This window comes from Haemaphysalis longicornis, unplaced genomic scaffold (genome assembly GCF_048455015.1).
Source record: "Haemaphysalis longicornis isolate Haplotype H1 unplaced genomic scaffold, Haemaphysalis longicornis Haplotype H1 scaffold_14, whole genome shotgun sequence".
In the NCBI taxonomy this organism is placed as follows: domain Eukaryota; kingdom Metazoa; phylum Arthropoda; class Arachnida; order Ixodida; family Ixodidae; genus Haemaphysalis; species Haemaphysalis longicornis.
In genome coordinates this window covers 18,589,774-18,606,443 of record NW_027526245.1, presented here as the reverse complement: position 1 = coordinate 18,606,443, position 16,670 = coordinate 18,589,774, and the positions used below count along the sequence as shown (strand labels likewise).

Genomic DNA, 16,670 nt, shown 5'->3' with positions numbered 1-16,670 from the left:
CAACCGAATGGGTAAGACGACTGACACTAACTCTGTCTGGTCTACCAGACACAGGGTCGAATCCTTCCGGTGCCAGTCTGATTTTTTGCGAGTGTAAATGCTTTGCGCACAGACACGGACGGACATTGTGCGGTCTCAAGGTACTCCGCAACTAAAAACAGGACGCAGGGTTTTGCGAAACTGCTTGGATAAGCATTATGAATGGCTGAGTAAGCAAGAATTGCTATGTATGCAACTAGCTTGAGGCGCGGACATTTGGACGACAAAGGGTCCTGAATAGAGGACGTTCCTTGATTGTCCATAACTGCGCGTATTTCAAAAATACGGCTTCTAATTAAGGCACATGGCCAGTGCTAACGGGAAAGATTACTTGCCTGATTAATATGTTGTTTCATCCCGAGACCGATGTTCCCCATAAATAACTGCGCAAAAGATTCATTCTTTAGTATCTTCACCAAGAGCTCAAGCCATTTTGGTGCTGCGTGAAAAATCGCCTTTATCGGCACTCACCACCACTCTAACGAACCTTTTTCGACGAACACCCCTTCTCGTTTGGATTACGCCTAGCCTTGTGTACAGAAATCAATCATTCATTCGTGCGCTTCGCCGCGCCCTACGCAGAGCAGGCTCCGTGTTGAGAAAGAGTTTGTGAACAAATTCCCAATACGATGCGTACTGCGCCCTTTTGTTGTCGACTTTTGTTTTTGCCCAATTCACCGAATACGTTCCTCTCGCCAACTACGACAGCCGAAGCTGAGTGGGGCGTCTTCTCCCGTAGCTTGCCTAGAGTTATGAGCACGAAGCAATAATTAAATCGCTTCATTTTGTTATAACTAAAAGTGAAACCGCCGCATTTCAGATCCATTGCAGTGTTTGAAGACAGAAATACAATGAAGCAGGTGGACGCATACTTTCGGAACGTTGCCGTTTGCGTAATGGAATCGACGAACACCCGGCCGCTATGAAACCCAAGAGTACGAGTCCGTATGCTTGCGGGATATAACCACGCATGTCGTCGTCCGAGGTTTGCAATGTGGCATGTTACCCCTTTTGGGTTGAAATTATCTGTAAATTTAAAAAATTTCATTGCGCTTACCGCGCACATTACTCGCTTTTATAATCCAGCATTGTCTTCCTATCAACGTTGCTGGAACAAAATAAGAGTACAAGCGTAACGCGGAAGCAGGTAACCCGTACGAACCTTAGATAATTAGTTGTTCTGTACTGTCAATGGGCATTGACGGCGGAAAAGCCCGCTGAAAAGTATCCTAAGAACACGCAAGTCCCGTGGTTGGCAACGGTAAATTAGTTGTTTCTATTTATTTATTTATTTATTTATTTTCATATGGCGTAATGGTAAGGTAGCTGAGTCATCCAGAGAGGGGTTGAAGCGCAAGCAGTGCAAGGTGAACCAGCCGGCGGCCTCGACTTGTGCGGCGCCCAGGCGATGACGTTTGTCGGCCGGTGGCGCATACCCACTTAGACGTTGGAATGTCGCTCAAAGTAATCGTACGGAAGTGCACTTCGGTCACTCATTATTACAATTTATGTATTGTCGCGTGGGTATCGGTTATGGGTGACTAAGTCGGGCAACACCCTGTTTGGGGTCTGTACTCATCACTGTGCTTTGCACAATCTCCGAGGAGAAACATGGGCCGTGTTCTCTGGTCAGCCGGTGCTTCGAAGGCGACAGTGTAAATGCGAGTGCCCCCTCCTTGCCCGCTTGAGTTCGTTAGCCCTCTCCGCTAAAACCCGGCCTGCCATTTAGCTAAACGCCGCGCCTAATAGGTGCATCACCGTCCAGCCGACTTTGCCTGCGTCATTCGGGAAGCAAAATGGAGTGCTAACGCGAGGACTCTACGAAAAGCTTCTTAAAATGCACCTTGGGCCATATAGAAAGCTTCGCCAGGTTACAGACGTAGCCTGCGAGGTAGACAACGATGGACTCGTTTCCCCGGCATCATTCGAGTCGTGCGCATGCAGCCCCACTCATTTCTTTCAATAACTCTGAGCGCATCGGGGCGATGCTGTTTCTACGGGTGGGGGTATCGCTTAAGATTTGAGCTTTGTACCCGGCACAGCACAATCTCTGAGCCATGTCCAATGCTCTCCCCGCAGATGGTGGCCACGGTGAGCGAGTGCACCAAGGACACGCTGCGGAACTTCGCCCATGCGGCCGCCGGGGTCAAGCCCTGCAACGTCAAGCTGTGCGTCTTATAACGTTGCGCTCATAGGTGAAGTGGCACTTCACAAAAGCTGCCAAAATTTCCAACTGTCGAAAGTGCAAAGAAAGCCTGCTAGTTACGAAGTCCCAACACATCATAAATAGACGCTGTGCGCATAGATACTTGGGTATGGATGTGCCTAATGTCTGGACATATGTACTTATGCATGCTCCGAGCAGGATTTAAATGCAACTGCGTGTCGGTGTTCTAAAAATACTTGTAAGGCGAGTTAGTGCGCAAGCAGCGGAAACCGCAGACGACCACCGATAGAGCAGGATGCAAGGACAGGCGCAGTGTTCTTGTGTGCGAGGGCACCTTGGGTTCCGTGATACCTTGTATACTAGGACACCTGTGAGCACCTGGTACGTTCGGCGCCCGTCCTTACATCCCACTTCTTCACGGATTGTCTACCCACCGTTTATATTTTTGGCTTGTAATCCCCGTTAACATATATGTACGTATATAAATATCGATGGCCTTCTACATTCGTAAGCGCGTCACTGTAACAGAAGTAAAATAATGTATTTATTTATTTATTTATTGTACCCTCAGGGCATACAGAATTATAGAGGGAGTGGGTTTAGGAGACAAAATACAAACGAGCGCACGAAAAGCGAACCACATTTAGTACATGCATGCATAGAACACTCCAAAACAGCATGTAAACCGCAATGCTTACAAAATATGGAAAATATCAAGAAAGAATAAAACATGAAAGCACCGCGACAAAAATATACCATAATGACAACCTAATGCACAAAGAAAGCACTGGTGAGGGGAAAAAAACTGGCATAAAATTTTTGCGATACACATGGGAACGGTAAACGTACAATAGCAAACAAAAACTAAGAAAAAAAAAGCGTTGAGCAAATGAACGCCTACATATTTTGAGCGCGTCCCCAAAGCGTTCATGCATAGTAATGGTGACTAATGACGCGGGCAGGCTGTTCGAATCATGGAACGTTTGTGGTAAAAAAGAATGCGAGTATGTTACCGTGTTCTGGCACGGAATATAAACGTTGTAATGACGGTCTAGGCGTGCAGATATAGGAAAAAAAATTCCCCCGCATTTCCCCGAGGGGGAGAATGTGAAAGTGCGAATGCACGGTTGTCGGCCCGCTTGCGGCGCTTGCGCTCGGCCCCCGCAGCCCACCACCTCGCCGCCTTCTCTTCCATCTCTTCCATCGGGTTTGTAGTATCACGTGTACACCACGCAGTTATCAAGCCGCTATAACGCCGCTGAGTCGCCAACGCACGCCGCTGACGACGTAGTTTGAATGCGTTAAAGATATAAGGCGCGTCACTAACACTGATATCACCGTCGCGTCCGTGGCTTGGTCGGTAGAGCGTCGCGCTGCGGCCGCAAAGTCCTCGGATCGAAACCTGGCGCCGGATGCTGTTTTTTTTTTTATATAGAGAGGAGGACTGCGGACGCCGCCGCCGCCGCCGCCGGCGGTGGAAGGTTTGGGGTCGCTTATAAAGTGCATTCGCACTTGAAAGAGAGATTTTAGCCAACGTGATGTAAGTACAGGGTTGTGGTGATACGCTTTATGCAGCGCACAAAGGCGAGCCAGTTTCCGGCGAGTGGCAGGAGTAGCAAGATAAAGGCTGGATTACATGGTAGTAACACTGGAAGTGGGGTGATAGAAAGTATGAAGCTTGCGGAACAGTTTTATTAGACAGTGTTACGTGGCCAGGGCCCCAAACTGATGAAGCGAGGTAACCTAGCATGCGGCTTGCATTGGATGTTACGTTCACGTGGTGCGCCCATGATAGGTTATTGGCTATGTGCACACAGAGATATTTGCAGGATTAAACTGACCCCAGTAAGGTATCTTTGAGAAAGTAATCAGGGCTAGGTAGTTTGTTACGCGAAACTCTCATTGATTTACATTTAGATACGTTAAGGTCGTGTAAGTAAGCGCAAAATGAACAAGGACAAACGAAGTGAACGGGACACGGCGCTTCGTTTGACTTAATTTGTCCTTGTTCATTTTGCGCTTACTTACACGATGAATGACCAACTCGACCAAGAAACCACTCTGACGTTAAGGTCCTTGTGAGAGAGGTTGCACCAGGAAATAATATTGTTAAGGTCGGATAGTAACTCTGGTCTCTCCGAACGTCCTGTTGTGCCATCAGTCTTGTTCCAAGTCGAATACCTCTACGGCGTTTGGTGGCAAGGCCATGAGAAGCCGCTTGCAGAAGGGGCCCGTGATATTATCGTGGAGTCCCTGTGTGCACAGACCAAGGAACGAACCAGAGGTGCAGAATGAAAACCGTATCCAGTGCGTGTACTATAACTAGTGGTAGGATGATGCATGTAAGTTGTCCTGAATTCTACTAGTGCCATCACAAAGCATTGCGCGTGCATAAAACGCCGTTCTTGACGTAACCACTACTTGAGCCTCACTCGCCTGAGCTACACCCTGGCTATACGGCGCGCGGATTAGACTTACATTGTACGAGCATGGACAATTGACCGTGTTGATAGCCATTCATTTTGAACGCATCAGCACATTAGGTGAAGACGTGACAAGGGAGCCACACAAGACACCACTCAACTGAAATTTTATTGATTAAAACAGACCTAGTACATTGTTAAATGATATCGAAATTGAACACCGTCAACGAAAACAGGCTGGCAGCAGTAAAAGGCAATGGGCAAACACAGGCAGAGAAAACAAAAACGTGCTAAAGAACACCACAGCCGGTAAGAATTATATGACACGTAAGAAACCAACTTCCAGCCAAAGTAATATAGCTAATGGTGGCTGATACATTCGCGGCGGCTTTTTCGCTCATGTTATAAGCTTCAAAGAATCCCGTCGCACCTCCTCTCAGCGTGTCTCGTAACCACTTATATGCACCGTAAAATGGAGTGTTCATCTAGTGTAGGATCGAATAGGCAGCAAAATAGGACGGAATGTTAAGTACGGCGCGATACTGGTTAACTGATTAATAAAAAAACAGCTGAATCCCCTGTGACGGTAACAACACAAAGCACGCTTGGTACTGTATGGGATGGGATTGTTAGGAGGACCACCGTCAAGCCGAACGAGGCGTGTGCGTCGGGAATGAAGCGTGAATGAAGCGTGCGCGTCGGGAATGAGAGAGGAATGAAGCGCTTCTCCTAGTTTTTCGCCTCCATACGCGTGTGGGAATTGATCCACTGGCGCCATAGCCCCCTACGCGCCACATGGAGTTAACTTGTGCTAGACTGTCTATGCCGCATTCCTTGGAGAAGCAGACACGGCTCCCAATAGCGCCTTCTACCCTGGCACTGCCCCACGCAGGATATTCGGCGCTTTCGGGCTGGACGTCATAGCGCAGACGACCTTCAGCTTCAGATTGGACTCCCACCGGGACGTGGACAACCCGTTCGTGCTGCAAGCGAAGCGCTTCTTCTCGGCCGAGCATAAGTGGAGGGCCTTCGTGTGCTGTGAGTGTGCACGGATGCCAAATTTTGGTTTTGGGCTCGTTCGTTGAGGGCATTTAAAGTGTGAAATGCGCAACCAAAAACTCCGGACAGGAAATACGCATACGGACAAGGCGCTAACACTCATTTACTGCTTGACTGAAAACAGCTCATGTTCACACCACCAAGGCAGACAAAACAAGCTAGGGCGGTGCCCGGGCTCACCGTCCCCTGGTTCCACACTCGCAACCTTTTTGGGTTGCGAGTGTGGAACCAGGTACTACATCTGCCACCAGCTTTGAAAATTTCAGCGGCTTCAACAAATTGTCGGGGTCACTTCTAACTGGGTGAAATCCAGCACACTCTGCCGGCGTGCGTCCTTGCTGTCTTTTATTTTTGGCTGCGCTATTTACCGCTTAAATATACCCATCCATCGTCATACGTATACCGAGCTATGGTCAAACGCTCCCATATACACTATAGGAGTAAAGGTATCCTGACTAGAGATATGAGCCGTTGAAAACAAACAAGAAAGCATTAGGAAAAACGTTTTCGTTTTTTTTAACCAGTATAGTATTAAAAAACACAGTTTCTTCCGGTAAATTTGCTGCAATGCAACCAATCTGCAGGGAGGGAAACACGTTCTGAAATCAATGCCTTGACGCGCAATTTCACGGAGATTTTGAGAGCGGAAGCTCCGCTTGGACTTCTGTGACGCAGCGTGTAAGAATTATATTCTTTTCAGTTCCAACGGAAAATTTATTGGGCACTTATGTCTCTTAATGCGTTTGAAGACGAAAACAAGCGATTCTTGAAGACTTCTTCACTGCGGCATTGTGTTTCGGTGCTGTCACGTTCAAGTGTCATGCGGCACGCATCCGGTGATTTCTTGTTCCATCCTGGCACGATACAGGGTTGGTGCTGCAGGCAAGCAAACTTGGCTGCGGCTCGTCATGACCCGCATTCATATCCCATTTGAACGCAAATATATATATATATATATATATATATATATATATATATATATATATATATATATATATATATATATATATATATATATATATATATATATATATATATATGTATATATATATATATATATATATATATATATATATATATATATATATATATATATATATATATATAAATATATATATATTGTAAGAGGCCTTCAAGGAGACGTCGCTCACTGATAGAGCGGAGGAGACAGACGCCGTTTATTTGGCGAACGCGCAGCCCAGCAGCACTAGCCTCAGGGATGAAAATGATCATGTACAGGTGACGAAGATGAAGCGTTACTGAAAAGGATGACAGGTGATGATGATTGCACATAAGATTGGAATCAGCGAAATATTGTGCCGCGGAGAACTACAGTGGTTACAATATATATATATATATATATATATATATATATATATATATATATATATATATATATATATATATATATATATATATATATATATATATATATATATATATATATATATATGTTACACTTATTTTATTTTTACAGCGGCTGTTATTTGGTTACATTCGTATAGTCGCAGCAATTACGGTCACTTTTCGCGCTTAGTGAGACATCTAAGGATTTCGCCTAAAGCAGTATGTCGAAGGCTTTTTAGATCTGTGCGGAATGAGCTATCTCAATTCTTTATATTTTTCTGGAAAAATCATGAAAAATAACTCGTTTTTTTCATGTCCCTGAAAATTTTATGGAAGCGTACATGTCTAATCCTTACCGTCGTCTAATGCACACAGGCCTTAACTAGGCCTTTCTTCCGGACACAATAGAGTTAAGCGCTCTTCCTCCCAAACACATGATTGTCGGTTGGCGTGTCGATTAAGAGCAGTTGGCATGTCTCCTCGTATGTGTCTTCTGTGTATTCAAAAGTGGCACGGCTATTTGTGCGCTTATTGGGCAATAACGGCTGCGGATTTCACGTCCCAAGGCAGCCATGCTTTCACCCACTCCATTCAATCCCAGCCACAGAATGTTTTTGTAACAAAAAATATGCAAAAAATACTGAAACTTTCAATTTTGCGCCAAAGAAACGCAACATGGGCGGCCCTGACGCAATGCAGGTGGGCAGTGAAAGCGTAGCTGTAGGAGTGCTCGCCTTCAACAAGTGAACGAAACCCGAGGTCCCGTCCAGTCGTGCTTCTCGCGGTGCCGCGGGAAAGCGGCCGCGGAGCCGCCACCTTGTCTCCCCCATTGTCTCCATCCCTGGTTTAAGTTTGCGACAACGTCGGGGTCATTATGAGGACAAAGCAGTTTTTTAATGAACAAACCTTGTATTTTGTCTTCATGGCCCCTTTGAGAGTGTTTATTTATTTATTTATCATGGTACCCACAGCGCCAGTTTGGCATTACAGTGGGGGGGAAGAAGTACAGTCACCAAAAGTGTTAACAGCAACAATAAACGAGGTGCCAGCGTATTCCCAGAGCGACAGCTTGCCATACCGCCCTAGGTAATTAGCGAAGTTGTGCGCATGCGCCGAAGCGGCCGAGTGCAGAAAGCCAGCCTGGGGAGCACCGATTTTCATCTGCCAAAGATGTGCCGGTAGCTATCGTAACCGGCCGCTCCGTGCGTAGGCTGCCACCCGCTTCTTTGTTATTATTAACACTTTTGACGACTGTACATATAAATCATAGAGAAAGAAAGCAGTTCATACTGAACACATGAAAATAACAATTACAGTTCAAAACCAATCGCTGACACAAACCAAAAGCAAGAACCGTTAATGTATGCTCAACAACGACAACAAAGAAGATAAGAAAGACATAATCGTACATGTGCGAAGCAAAACATGGTTCTGGTGGCGCAAGAAAGAAAGCACTGAAAGGAAATGAAAACCCAAATGCGAAAATGCAAATCACACGACTGAAGCAAATGCATCACTTGAAGACAGCGATATGACATCACTAGGCAACCTGTTCCACTCACTGATCGTCTTAGGGAAAAAGGACATCTTAAAATGTTCTGTTTTACGTCTATATTTTTTAATCTTAAGTGGGTGATCGCGCCTTGCAGAAGTGTACTCTGGTGCCTTTATATAGCTATCACGATTGAGGCCGCTTCTATTATGATATATACTGTGCAAAAATTTTAATCTGAATGTATTTCTACGATTTTGAAGGGTATTCCAGCCTAAGTTTTCTTTTCTTTGGGATGCGCTAAAATACCGAGTATAATTTCGAACCACGAAACGTGCTGCTAAGCTTTGTACCCTTTCTAGTTTCATTATGTCGGTCACAGTGCAGGGGTCCCAGACGGTACAAGCATATTCCAGAATTGGCCTTATGTTAGTCTTGTAAAGTAAATTTCTTGTTTCTAGGGGAAAGCACTTCGCATTTCTACGCAACATACCAAGAACTCTACACGCCTTAGCGATTATATAGTCAACATGACGGTGCCAGCATAGTTGTTGGGTCAAGTGAACGCCAAGGTATTTATATTCACACACTGATGCAAGATTTGTCCCGTTAATGCTGTACGTATATACATATGGCGACCTTTGTCTAGCACCCGCCGCGGTGGCTCAGTGGCTAAGGCGCTGCGCTGCTGAGCACGAGGTCGTGGGTTAGATTCCCGGCCGCGGCGGCCGCTTTTCTGATGGAGGCGAAAAGCAAAAACGCCCGTGTGTACGAGATTTCGGCGCACGTTAAAGATCCCCAGGTGGTCAAAATTAATCCGGAGCCCTCCACTACGGCGCGCCTCATCGCCTGCGTTGCGTCGGCGCGTTAAACCCCACAATCAATCAATCCACCTTTGTCTAGTAAAGCACATCTGCACCGTTTTGTCAAGATTTATACCCATGCCCCATTTATCACACCACTCTGCAACCTTGCTTAAATCTTTCTGTAGCTCATTGTAATCATCGGGACCTTTTATAACACGATACAAAACGCAGTCATCTGCAAACAATCTGATACAAGATGATATACCAGTGGAAATATCATTCATGTATAACAAAAACAAGAGCGGACCCAAAACTGAACCTTGAGGCACCCCCGATGACACATCAACACCGTGCGACCGTTCACCGCCAACGACTACACGTTGCGTCCTACAACTTAAGTATTATTTTATCCACTCAACAACCGTTTTATTTATGTTGTACCAAGACAATTTCTCAAGCAGCAAACAATGAGGAACTACGTCAAAAGCCTTTCTTAAATATAAAAAAATGCAATTTGCACAACCCCTTTGTCAAGGGTTGATGCTAAGTCGTGTGTTAATTCTGTAAGTTGAGTAACACAAGAATAACCACTTCGAAATCTATGTTGCTGAGGAATCAATAAGGATAACCTGTTCAAGTGGCTCATGATGTTGCTAAAAAGTACATGCTCAAATATCTTGCAGAGGACACTAGTCAAGGACACAGGCCGATAATTGAACAGAAATTTTCGAGGTCCCGATTTCGGAATTGGAACAACATTGGCAATTTTCCAGTCTGCAGGCAATAAACCACTTGTCAAGGACTTAGTAAAAAGCACACATAGGTATTTAGACAACGGGCCTGCACAAGCGGAGAGCAGAAAGTTCGGCAAGTCATCGGGCCCGCTGGCACTAGTGGTACTTAAACGCTCAAGTTGTAGTTGAATGCCCCTTCTGTCAAAGATGATGTCATTCATGGATTCCCCTCCGATAAGCCCGTAGTGAAACATTGGATCCGTGTTAGTTGCGCGGGCAGAAAAAATAGAGCTGAAAAAGGAGCTAAAACATTCTGCCTTATCGAGCTTTCTTTCATGAACAAGGGACCCATTGTGTTCGAGCACAGGAATCGATACTTCGTCTTTTCTATTCCTCTTGATAAATTGCAAGAATTCCCTAGGGTTAGTTTTTAACCTAGAATGAAAAGAAGCATAGAAAACACCCTTCGCGTGTGATACTGCGGACTTCGCGGCATTTGAAGCGTGCTCCAATTGTTGCTTTTTCTGATGTGTCGGGTTCTTTCTGTACGCCGTGTATACGCGATTCCTTTTTTCCACTGCCCTACGAACTTCCCTCGTGAACCACGGCTTACTTCTACCCCGCCTTGACCCATGATGGCACGAACTCGTCACGCAACTCGAACATCTTCTTTTTAAGTAAACTCCATACTTCTATGTTGAGTGACTCTGACAATGTCTCAAATACGCCGAAATACGAGTCAAGTGCCAGCGAAATGTCATTGACTCGAGCCTTCCGGTAGCTGTATATTCGTCTGCATGCACCATTAGTGGCCTTAATGTACTCCGATTTCACTTTGCACAAAACAGCATTATGGTCACTTATGCCTGGCAAGATTAGCACAGGTTCCTCATCCACAGGGAAATTAGTAAAAAGCAAGTCTAACACATTACTTCCACGGGTAGGTTGGCACACCATTTGCGATAGCGCAAATGAGTTGCTTAATTTCATCAATTCCATTGCCGACGCACTAGAAACATTAGGCATTGTGGCATTTGGCACCCAATAATTTCGGGTAAATTGAAATCACCACCGATTACTAAGGAATCAGAATTTCTCATCTCTACGTCTTCCACTAGCTTAGTTAGAACCTGTACCCTACTACCCGGAGGCCTGTAAGAGGAGCAAACCGCCAGTGATTTTCCATTTTTTAAACAAAGTCGCGCCCAAACAGCCTCAGTAGAATCATCTGAAGTGCTTAACATTTGCGACTGTATTTTTTTATCAACAAGAATAAACACACCAGCCCCATGACAGTCTCTATCTTTTATATAACTAACGTAGTTGCAACGGAAGACGTCAGAATCCCTGTCGTTACTATCTAACCACGATTTACTGCCCAAAATCACAGATGGTTTACTCATGTCAATCAAGCCAAAAAATGCATCTGTTTTGCATCGGAGGCTTCTGCAGTTGACGATAAGGAACGATAACAACGCATCCTTGTCCCGGCTTTGTCAAACAGCTCTCACAACCCGCCCCACGGATTCGTCATAGACATATTTGACTTTGTGCAAGTAGACTACGTCACGCTTAACGTACCCTTTATCTGCCTCAGTCTGTTGTTCCTTGGCATATTCAAAAAGAATTTTTCTTTTCTTTCGCAATGGCTCAGAAAAATCTTCCGAAATTGAAATGTCCGTACCTTTCCATTTCTTCGCCGCCAACAAAACCCTTCTGTTTGTCCTTATCCGTACTAAATTTGGCAATTATTTGGCGTTGTTTTTCAGTGTTAAATTTACCCAGTCGGTGTGCCCTTTCTATTTCCACATGCCCGACTTTTAATACTGAAGTGCACAAATTGATTACACGCTCTTCAGATTTTGCGTTTGGCTCCCGCGCGTCATCTCCGTCAATGCCAACAAAAATTAAGTTACACCTCCGACTACGGTTTTCCAGATCGTCCACCTTGTGTACCAACGATGCTAGGCTAGCCTGGAAGGAACCACAGCTCGACGTACACTCAGCAACTTTATTGTGCAATTCATCGAACCTGTCGATAGTTGTTTCAATCCTGGTCATACGCGCACTAAGATTATCCATAGCAGCCCTATTATCTGCTTGGTACCTTTCAATATCGATTAGCTTCTGCTTGATTTCATTTTGACCATCCAAAAGTTGTTGCAGTGTCGTGTCAGTGGGCCCAGGGTTTAGTTCTACATCGCCGCATAACAGCAACAGCAGGAAGTAAAATGCAGCGCGACGAAGCAGGAAAACGTGCGTCTTCCTACCACGAGTAGGTCGCCTAGCTCCTGGTCGCGAACATACACTCGCAAAAAGCACAGGGGGTGAAACCGGCAAGGCAAAGGCAAAGCAAAGCCGGTTATCGCTGAAGTGGACAGCGTTCAACGGCCTTCGTCGCAAGATACCAACTCGTCAAGCGCAGCAGACCACTTTTACGAAACCATCGACTTCAACATCACCGAGGAATACTGCAGTGCCGCTGGATTTGGACGCTCCGCAGCTCTGGTCGAGCTACCATGGGCTCTCATCGAGCACCACTTCCATGTACAGAAGGCGGCGAGCTTCAGTCTGGATTGGGGGCGTGAAACCGGCGCTGTTATGGCTGTGCCATTCACGTCGTTGCTGCTCTTCAAACCGGAAACGTGCGTTCGCAAGAAAGGGACATTCGGGCAGAATTTTACGGTGCTGCGCTCCCACGCATACACGTTTAGCAATACGGGCGCACAGTCTTACAGGGATGGGCTAATACGTCTAAAATGCAGAATGAATTCCCAATCATCCCACATACCAAAGCAAGCGAAATCGGCATTGAAAGCAGCGTAGCGAGTACATAGAAGTCAAGTCAGTTTTATTTGCTTCGAGGGGATGCCGGCAGGCAAGGGCAGAAAGTGAACACCTTTTACTATAGAAACCGGAGTCCCGCTGGGTACAAGACTTTTAAGAAAACACGTCACGCCCTTGGCAAAAAAAAAACACTTGTGCGACAGATTCTTCATATACTTGGTATAACAGATGCCTATGGAGCATACTAAAGGTGAGCGTTACCTTTATCAATTAACCCTTTTACGTCAGAAAACTTTCATTAGACATATAATTTTTGTCAACTAATAAAGAGAGCCGAAAAAATGAATGAAGGTCCCACTAACGCGTAAGACTTGCGCGCAACGAAGCTGTACGCAACCTTCATGACCATCGCGAATGTTTACGTTCACGATTGCACCCGATTGGTTTGTTCTTCACTGCCGGAACGACATTTATTCCATCATTGTTGCTATAATTAGGTGAGAGCTTCTTTCATCTTTTTTCGGAACTGATAATCACTGGACATCACCTTGGACGGGCGCACACTATGACGTGTCTTTCTCGTTCGGAGCAACTGTTGCCACGATTACGGCGAACGCTGGAGTTCTTTTTTGGGGGGAAGGGGGGCGCAATCTTGGCCAATTTCCCTAGGGGGGTATGCTTGGTTTGACAAACGTGCGCAGGGGACGCTGGGCGGTCGTCGTAAGGCACGCACACACGAGCGCTCGGCATTTGCTTGGTTTTGTTAAAGGAGCACTGACACGAAAATTTTGTGACATTTTTATTTCTTTTATTGATGCTTAATGGTCTGGCGAACCTGAAACAGCACTTAAATACTTCAGCGGGTGATAGTTAATAACATTGAACAGCCTGAAAATCGTTTGTTTTAAATTCCCGTGCTTTCATCCCGAACGGCGCATATGACAGAATCCCGGCCTGACCTCACCGCTTTGTGCGGACGTCACCGGCACCCGCTTGAGAGCGTGTTGCGCCTGCTCGCCGCTCGTGACGTCACTAATTTTTAACGAGCGCTGTCGCGTCACTTCTTTTGGCTTCACGGGGTGATGTCACGCTGATGTCCATTTGCTGAGTGCCGCTCTGCGCGCTGCTCCGTCGGCACGATAAATGAGATCCAATTGAACTATGTTCTTCGCGTCGCAGACCGCTCATATTTCAGCCAGGGTATTCTGTTGAGTGAAGATAGCGAACTGTGCAATAATATTGACGCCGAAAATTGGTGTCAGTGCTCCTTTAACGCGATAAGAAATTTATTGGTAGTTTTAACTGCGGACACAAAAAATTACGATTTGCATAACAGCTTCGCTGTTAAAATAGAACAATGCACGCCAGGCCATTCAAATGAATATAGAATGTGCGTAAGTGACATTTTCCAAACAATAGAGTATAAATGTTCCAAAAGGTACTCTCGTACGGCTCGTACAATTGCCATTTTGAAAAAAAACTTGTAAATTAGCTGATCCTGGCTCTCCTATCTTTTAGCCAGCAGAAGACAATCTTTTGCCGTAATTGGTGGCCTCATAGCAGCAACAAACAATCATAGTCCTAATTTCGCTACTACGCATATGAATCGCAGTATATGATGATGATATTTGGATTTCAATGGCGCAAGGCCAACAAAGGGCACAGAGGGCCAAACAAAAGTGATGAGAGCGACATGAGAGCGACATGAAAGTAAAAGTAGAACATTTCAGTAAAAATAAACGAAGTGAAACACAAGCTAATGAAGAGAACTGGTGTAAAGGGCCAGGTTGTCATGATGCATGATAAGAGATGAGATGTAAAAAATCGGCATCTGTGAGAAATTTAAAAACGCGCTTGGTGGAAAACATGGGCTCGTCTTCTAAAAATATGATGGGTGAAACGGGTCGTGTTGTCGGTATAATTGGGGGAAGTGTTCGCGTCGTGTTGTGTCAAGTGCCCTGGATTGAATATTACGAATAGGGCCTCTACACACCCGCTGCACATGGGTCTTGGAGATCCTGTGAGCAGGTTCGACTTTGTTGCGTGTGTATGGCCTATCCGTAATCTTGCCAAGGTCACTTCGGTGTGTCTGTTGTGCGAGTCAGTTGTGTATCGTCCCAAGTGTGGCTTTATTACATGTAGTTTGTTGTCTGTCTGTTCACTCCAGTGTGCTTGCCATGTTTTACGTAGGTGTTGTCTGATGAGTGGCTTGAGGTCAGGGTAGGGTACTGTTGCTATGTCTAGAGTGTTTCTGAGTGCAGCAGCAGCCGCCATTTCATCAGCCAACTCATTGTCAGCGATCCCAGCGTGGCCTGGAACCCAGCAGACGGTCACACTCAGACCTGACGCATACGCTGACATCAAAGATTTAAAAACGAGATTGACAACATAATTTTTCCAAGACCTTTGGGATGATAGTGTGCGCACGATGCTAAGTGAGTCTGTGAAAATGATGTACTTCGCAATATTATGTTCGATGATGTGATTTAAAACAAGAAATATACCATATGCTTCCGCCGTAAAGATGCTGGAATTCCCATTCATTGTTTTGCAATCATTTAAGTTGGGTCCGTGTGCAGCACAACACACCGCAGTGGATGTTTTTGATGCACCACTGAAAACTTTTGTCGCCCCCTATTTCGCCTGGAGATACATGAAATGCTGCAAAATGGCAGTTGTGGGCACCGTGTTTTTCTTAAATTGCGTAGACGACAAATCACACAATCCAGGGCGAAAATGTGCATGGAACTACAGAATCAATTAAAGATGTTTAGAAAGTGTCTAAAAACGAGACGGAAAGTTCAGAAGCTTCCTCTCTCGCCCTGAGCGAGAAAGGCACAGAAATAGATGGATGGTTTAAAAACAGTTGGGATGTAGATGTATCGTTCATTATACATTTAATGGGATGGTGAGACATTGGTGAAACTTTAAAAGCATATAGTAAATCGACGTACTGGCGCTGGTACCCTAGGCACCATTTGTCAAACTCGACGTACAGACTTCGCACGGGACTTGTGCTGAAAGTACCTGACGCAAGCCGAAGGCCCAATTACTGCACTGGGTCGAGCATTTTTAAAGCTATTTCTCTTCCTTGACCATATACAGCACTCCCATAGTCCAACCGCGAGCCTACCAAGCTGGTAAACACTCGCAGCAGTTGTTTGTCGGCACCGTATGAGCGATGCGACAGGACCTTGAGAATGTTCATTGTTTTAAGACATTTTTGTTTTAGTTGTTTGATATGAGGGAAGAAGGAAAGTTTTTCATCAAGAAGAAACTTATGTCCTTTTTTTTGACCAGAATTGAGACACCATTCTGTTTGATGTCCGGATCTGGCCTGGTCCGGCGCCTTTTGGAGAACACAACACGACACAAGTGCTCTTAACTGGGTTCGGCTTAAAACCGTTCTGATCAGCCCAGGCAGCTAGTTTATTCACACCAAGGTGGACTTGGCGTTCGCAAAAATTGACATATTGCATGATTTAAAAGATATTTGGACATCATCTACATACATTGTACAGGAAATGGTTCGTGGCAACGCCTTTCGAAGTGAGTTTATCTTGACTATGAACGACGAGCAGCTCAAAACGCCGCCTTGAGGCACACCACTTTCCTGCACAAAAACATCTCAAAGAGCAGAGCTAACTTTCACACGAAAGGTTCGTTCCGCCAGATAGCTATACATAGTGTTGAAGATATTGCGGGAAACACCGAATTATTTTAGGTCGCTAAGTATCCCGTATCGCCCAGCGGTGTCGTAGGCTTTCTCAAGATCAAAAACGTGAAAAGCACAAAACTGTTTGTGGACAAATGCAT

General features: G+C 45.4%; 1 protein-coding gene across 2 annotated transcripts in view; it reads left to right on the top strand.

The window, feature by feature from the left end:
• LOC144164991 (cytochrome P450 3A16-like) overlaps positions 1 to 16,670 on the top strand; it is a 199,170-nt gene that overhangs the window by 59,564 nt on the left and 122,936 nt on the right. For both annotated transcript variants that reach the window (XM_077695174.1, XM_077695172.1), the window contains exons 6-7: positions 2,119 to 2,207; positions 5,522 to 5,667. In XM_077695174.1, coding sequence (XP_077551300.1) covers positions 2,119 to 2,207; positions 5,522 to 5,667 — 235 coding nt within the window. The remainder of the gene's footprint in view (positions 1 to 2,118; positions 2,208 to 5,521; positions 5,668 to 16,670) is intronic.